Source organism: Triticum aestivum, chromosome 5A (assembly GCF_018294505.1).
Source record: "Triticum aestivum cultivar Chinese Spring chromosome 5A, IWGSC CS RefSeq v2.1, whole genome shotgun sequence".
Lineage (NCBI taxonomy): Eukaryota > Viridiplantae > Streptophyta > Magnoliopsida > Poales > Poaceae > Triticum > Triticum aestivum.
This window is the reverse complement of record NC_057806.1, coordinates 667,913,113-667,920,088: the sequence shown is the minus strand read 5'-3', so window position 1 is coordinate 667,920,088 and position 6,976 is coordinate 667,913,113. Positions and strand designations below refer to the sequence as shown.

Here is a 6,976-nt window from a genome sequence, read left to right as displayed (position 1 = left end):
ATCAACAATCAACAATCTTCGTCGGTTTCTTTAACAATTGGAAAGTTATATGGTTGGTAGCGTGTCTCATCCCCGAATTATGAGCCTAGAGTGTACTAAAAAGATCAAGCCTCAACTTCCATGAGCTATGTTTGAGAGTTCAGAGGTATGGTTTTGTCATGCCTTGTCGTTAATCCTTTGCATACGTTCTTACATGATAGTTGGTGGTTTATAGAAACTCCTAGGCTCCTAGCATTATAGTTTATAGTTTACTAATTGAAACAATGAATGTTGTTATTTTTCCTCATGTCAAGGCTGTAAGGCTTGGCAACTTCAGATGAGTTGAAAGACAAAGAAATGTCGTAGCTTCATTTTCATAGAAAAGGATGTTAATAGGCATCAGAATTGGCATTGCTATTCATGGACGATTTGTGTATGCCTCCTTCACTCATGGTATTTTCTTGAGCTTACATGTTTTGCAAAATACTACTTTTCGTCATTCTTGTATGGTGATTGCCCTTTCTATACCCCATAGGACATTTACTTGGGTAATCTTATGTGAACTTTTCTTTTTTGCATAATTATCACAACTCCATCTTGCTTAAAAGAAGATAAGCAGGTGACGTTTTTGTTTCACGTATTTACTTAGGACAGATAGTGAAATTAATTTATGTTTAGTGGGAGAAAGCGGAATAATGGTTGCAAGAGGGCAATTGCACATGATGCAGGCAAGTAAAATAGTCCTCTGCATCTGAAAAAGTTTACACAATATCTCACAGTTCAAGGTATTACATTAAGGATGGGAAGTGTGTTTATTTGTATTTCTTATCTTTAATAATGTACATGGATTGAGGATTGTGTAGGACTTGTACACAGTTTTTCAAGCTAAAACATCGTTCTAATATTTCACATCATCCATTGTTCCACTCCTTTGGGGGTTCCAGTATCTATTTGAAATCATATTGTTTTGGAATTGCTAGGAATGGCTTGAAGGTTAGCACAAGCCCAATTACTTCGACTATATTCAAAATAAGGAATATCATTTGATCCCCTGCATGATTAAAGAAATAAATCATATGTTAGTTTTGCAACGGCATGTACCCATATTGATTAATTGCACGTTTACTACATGGGGCAAGCTTTTTTAACAAATAGCCGATGTTACTAAAATAAGAATGTAACTAATAAATTAAAAACATACCTGGAAAGAAAGCGGCATGTTGGCGCTTTTGGGCCCATGAGAACCTACATTTGAAATTTTCCAAAACATATGTTATAGATTATATATATCCATACATTATGTGTGCATATGAACCTAATACCAAGAAATGTTATAAAAGATGTGTCGGCGTACTAGTGACCATATGGTTTTAATTTAGCTATGGCCTTTATTTATTTTTACCGAACACAACTCTGAACTTTAGTATAATTGCCAATGTGTTAATATATTTTAGAGTACACTCTTGTGTCCTATTGGATCAAGGAACTACTATCTTCATTTTAGAATGTAAGGTGTATCAATTTTGATGCAAGATTGTAGAATAAAATATCTACATCTACAATACAAAATAAATAAAATACGAAAATACTTTTCGTGATGGACGTGTTGATACAATTTGGTATTGTAGATATTGATTTTTTTCTAAAAACTTGGTCAAACATGCACATGTTTGACTTTTGAAAAAACTAATACACCTTATATTTTTTAAAGAGGGAGTAGTTCTTTGTGAAGCTCCATCAAGATTCACTGGGTTCACATGCTATATGTCTTTTACATGTTAGCATATTGATTGCGTTCAAAAGATATTTTGATCGTTTACAACAATACTCACAGAACACCTGCTCCGGCTGGAGCAATAGCCTTGAAAAGGGACATTGCAGTAGTTGATATTCCATTTGCAGCACCTCTTTGATTTTGTGACTGTCATTTCAGTAAACCGAGTTAGCTAACTTCAGTACCAATTGAGAATATAAATGTCCCACAGGTTGACTTGATACTTACCACAGCACTATTTTGCAAAATACAAGTTCCCGTTAAGATAGTTGTCTGATAAAAAAATTCAAAGTTGTAATGTTAGAAAGAATGTTATTGCTGTATAAAAATAAAAGAAAATAACTTCTATGTTTGTATTTGTTTCATTATGACCAATTATGTTTATATCCTAGACCATAATGTAAACCTTCTGGCATTTTTCAATCCCATTGCTCAAAATCAATACAACATGCATGGTGTGATGTTTGAAATAAATAAAGTCATGTTTGTGATGAGGAGATGTAATTGCTGGCGCTTACAGCAAAAGCACCCTTCATAACAGCAGCGCAATAAATAGCTAGTCCGAGTCTGGTCCCTGATAGGTGTGTCATGAAAGGGTAAGTAGCAAGAAGTGGTATGGATAGGACCTGTAATGGGCATGTGAAATTGTTAGAATAAAAGGATATGTATAAGAAATGTGAGATCCATAGGAAATAGCTCAGCTACTCACAGCTGCAATACGAGATGAAATGATAGATCCAAGATATTTGTGGACATGCCTATAAACAAATATTTGATACAAAAGAAGACCGGCACCTCACATCAAATGTGAAATTAATATTCAAGGTTTTGTATGATCATAATACACCACGAGAATTTAACTAGTAAGACAAAATGGTCCAAAATGGGTAGCATGTAGTAGTAGAACTAGTTTGATTATTAGGAACTCTACATTTTGAACCCTTAACTTTGCTCCAAGTGTGTTTTGGTCCCACAACTTTCAAACAACCAAAAACAAATCTTGAATTTACAAATAGTTCACTTGTGAAACCTTGTATGGTTTTCGAGTTGTTCCAGTTATCTAAAACGGTCTTATGCAAATGGGTCCTGCAAGCCATGTATGGCTATGTTGCAGTCAAGTTCAAAAATAACAAAATTAAATTAAAAAGAGAAGGGGCTTGGGCTGATATTTGATACCAACAATTTATTTTCTCTCTTCTCCTCCGTCTGCCATACTTTCACCCTCACCCTCACACTATTATCGAACTTTCTCGTCGTATCTATGTGGCAACCACATCAGTATAACCAGCTTCACGTGGGCACCGCATCAAACCACATTGAAGTCAGTGTAGGTCCAAATTGTTCAGTGAACTTAGGGTTCCCTTGGGACTGTTTGAAAGTTTTAGGGTCAAAATTAATCTAGTTTTTTTTTCTTTTTCATTGACTATAATATCATGTTTCAAACTGATACATGGCAGAATGTTCCATAATTATGAACATCCTAGAGGCAATCATAATATTGTGGTGCACATTTAATAGTAGTTGTAGTTGAACTCAACTGCATAAATTAAAAAGGTTAAATGTAAGAGTTGTTCAATAAGATTATATACACTACTGGGGTTATAACTTATACCTGAAGCCGCAAGAACTTGGCCGACATCTTTAGATGAAAAGCTTAGTCCGCCATATTTCTTGTTACTAACAGCCCACAAGGAAAATATCTGATACAAAAACATATATATTACTTATTTATTCATTAGTTTTTATGTTGTAAGCGGAATGTGAATACTAGTTACCTCACTGTATGCCGTATCATGAAGGGTGAAAACACAATATGCAATTATAGAAGACATCAATGGCCAGTTCTTATATAGACTCTTCTTCTCTGAATGTGGAACTTCTCTATGGGTAGCAACTCCTAAATCACCAGACATTTCTATTTCCCTTTCTAAGTTTTTATGCATATGAAGTGTCTCCTGGTAGAAAATATTGGGAATATGATATATTTTCAGTCACATATAAATGATATACCCTCATTAAGTAAATAGAGATAACAGAGCAATAATTTATTAGAGACCGGTTGCAAATGTAGAGTTCAACAATTGACACATAGCTTGCCATTTGGCTTGTCTTCATTTAATTTTATCCTCTTTCCCTAAAAATAAAAAGAATGCATGCCTAATGTAAAAACCAATATAAATATTTATTGTGGAGAATTGTTTTTGTGTCCCTCATCATGTTAGACCCTAATTAAGCCATCTAACACTTCAACAGTTTTTAGTTTGATCTGAAGTACAAATGTTGCCTTTTCAATTACAGGCGAATGCATGTGATTAAGAAGGACATGTGGCCTATCTGTTGGTCAGATGTGGAGAGTAATGGAAGTCGTGATATATTTTCAGGCTTAAAATGTGCCAAACCTTATAACTATGACCTTAAAGGACATTCTAAGAGTTGGAAACTATAAACTGATGTCTCCAAGTTGACAAATAAGAGAAATCCATTTAGAAACTTATTATTGGAACAAGAAAAATTATAGGGCATAGCATTAGTGGGGACGTGACATACCGGTAGCCATATGCAGCTGACTAGAACAGCAAAGGCGATCAATGAAATGAAAAGGCATGGAAGCAAATAGGGAAACCTGAAAAAAAATACCTATAGTGTTAGTTCCATGAAGTTGACTCTTTATAATTAAATAAATCTTATTTACACAACATGCATACCTTCCAAAAACAGACTTCTCAGAAAATAGGTTCGGATATTGCTTTGCAGGCTGACAGGCAAATGAGAATATAAATGTGTTAGAATAGAATATAATATATTTATTACTTTTTGGTAATGGGAAATAATAAACAAATAGGTACCTGTGCTAAGTAGCCTCCAATGGCTGGACCGACAACAAGACCTATGCCCCAACCTGTGCTTACCTATAGCCAATGAATAAAGTCAACTAGAGCAACCATATATGAACTAACCTACTAAATAGCCCTGTCAAAAATATCAATGATGATGCATGTAAAAGATTAGGGTTATATGTTAATTTACAACTGATAATCCTAGAGCATGGTGTTCAGGTCGACAAACTTCAACTGAGTAAGCCTGCAAAAGTCAACAAAATTAGTCATGATGCATGCGCACATATATATTTTCTATGTGTGATATTGGTTCTTCTATGACATAACTGACGCTAGATTGGGCAAACTTGGATACCTTTATTGGGGCAAGCATGCCATTTAGTGAACCAAGGAGCATTCTTGTGGCAATCGCCATCCAATACTTTTCACTCAGTCCAAATAGAGTGTTAAAGATGACCCTGAAGGAGAATTACCGAGCTTATAAAGCAGCCACGTAAAAGCTACTGAGTATATTTATTACAGCAGGAAAGTTTGCTCACACTGAGAACATGGAGAATGCAATGATAGGTTTTCTCCCAATACGATCTGCCACCACACCCCAAAACAGCGAGGCAAAACATCTGCCAATCATGTAAGATGCACCTATACAACATGGACATCAGCATACCATATTTTTTTATTCCGGAAAGGAGGTTAGAACGTACCCCTGGTCTCTGCATCATTGTGATGCACATAGACATCAACATATATGTGTATATTTGAAAGAAGAGCCACAGGAATATGTTGGAACTTTTTACATGTCGTTAATTCAATGAGTTTTAACTTTCTTACCAAGAAGACCGGCATACACACCAATGTCTTCCTCGTTCTTTGCCACATGCATATCTTGTATCTATTGTCAAGAAAGGTCAAACTTAGTTTGCATACACATAAACAAAAAAGAGTGACGATTTATTGGTGTTTGCCCAGACTTTTTTCACTCAGAGCTAAAGAAAACCCATCCTTTGTGTTTTTTCAATGTTTATGATGTTTCCATGGAATTTTTATGTTCGACAATGGTATACCGATAAGCCATGCATCGAATAGATAATGAGAATTAATGCTAACGAGTAGGTTCCATGTTTCAGAGTGAGACCTATGAGAGTGAAGTGGTTATTGCCGTGGTGACTAATAATGGTTACAACTATGGTGGCAAGAGTGATAAATGTTCATTTCAATATATATCTGTATATATGAGATATCGATTGCCATCCGCTAAATTATGTCTGAAGAAATATACTACAAGCAGTCAAGTTCAGCAAACTGAGGTCGCAATTTAGTTAGTTGGGTTATGCGAAGAAGCTATGGCGGCACCAATTAAACTGATCAAAGTGAGATGTTTAACATACCATGAAGTACAAGAAGGGGAACAGTGCTGATATTGGCAGAGCTGCAATTTAAAATGAGATATTGTCAATTGCCAGAAACATGGCCTACGACTAAAATATATATGTAACCAATACGTGTTAGCTAGCTATCATGAACAAATGCATATAAATCACCACTTGGAATGAGTAGTTAGCTATCATCTCAAAAACAATCAACAATAAACGTATATATATATCGCCAAGTTCTATCCCTGCTATCATACGCTGTTTAATGAATTTAGAAAAATAATTTCCAAATCTAAAATGCGAAACAGTTATGATCTTTTCTAACGCATATATGGAATTTTTAAAATGTACGTATCCCATACTACTTGGGTAGAGCGACGACACTATCTAGTCTAGATGTAGAGTAGTGACGCACCGGAGGCGAGGGTGGTGACCCCGACGTAGAAAAACTCCTTGTAGGGCGTGCCCGTGCTGTTCTCCTTCTTGCGCTCCATGGCGCAGCCGGGGCACCCCTCGTAGTACACCGTCTCCGGCAGCGAGGGCGGCGCCGTCGCGTCGTCATTGTCGTTGCCGTGCCTGTTTCTGGTAGTTTCGCCCATTGCTAGCTGGTTCTAAATAATCAGTTGATTAACTAACTGCACCGCCAGTAGCTTCAGAGTACATGACACTATGCTGTGATGTTATATAGCCTAGGTAGCTACCAAGCCGTGCAAATGCGTCTCTGTCGCCGTGGGCAGCAAAAAGTTTGCCGTTTTTCAGTGAGATGAGATTTGTTCTCAGCGCGCTGGCTGTCGGTCTCAGGCTGACACACGAGGGAAACTATGGATCGATCGATCGAGCGGTAAAGAAAGTAACATAACAAAAATGGAGTAATATAACATCACATGCTTGCAGGCGGTAGTGCAAGAGAGAGAGGGGGGCAGAAAAAGAGTAAGTTTTCAATTGAGCTAGCGATATATATTCATTGCTACTCACTCTGTAGTGATCTAAACAATCTTATATTCCTTTACAGA

The 6,976-nt window shown here is 36.4% G+C and overlaps 1 protein-coding gene across 1 annotated transcript; it reads right to left on the bottom strand.

The window, feature by feature from the left end:
* Window positions 1–789: 789 nt before the first annotated feature.
* On the bottom strand, window positions 790–6,600 carry LOC123108313 (protein ZINC INDUCED FACILITATOR-LIKE 1). The gene is made up of 17 exons (XM_044530133.1): window positions 6,379–6,600; window positions 5,979–6,019; window positions 5,422–5,482; window positions 5,130–5,232; window positions 4,946–5,048; window positions 4,781–4,834; window positions 4,600–4,662; window positions 4,459–4,508; window positions 4,301–4,376; window positions 3,529–3,708; window positions 3,366–3,453; window positions 2,463–2,548; window positions 2,272–2,379; window positions 1,982–2,026; window positions 1,812–1,900; window positions 1,181–1,224; window positions 790–1,030 (listed from the first exon to the last, which is right to left on the bottom strand). Exons 1-17 carry the CDS (start codon window positions 6,560–6,562, stop codon window positions 927–929), a joined length of 1,479 nt encoding a protein of 492 aa, XP_044386068.1. The 5' UTR covers window positions 6,563–6,600; the 3' UTR covers window positions 790–926.
* Between the last annotated feature and the right edge of the window lie 376 nt (window positions 6,601–6,976).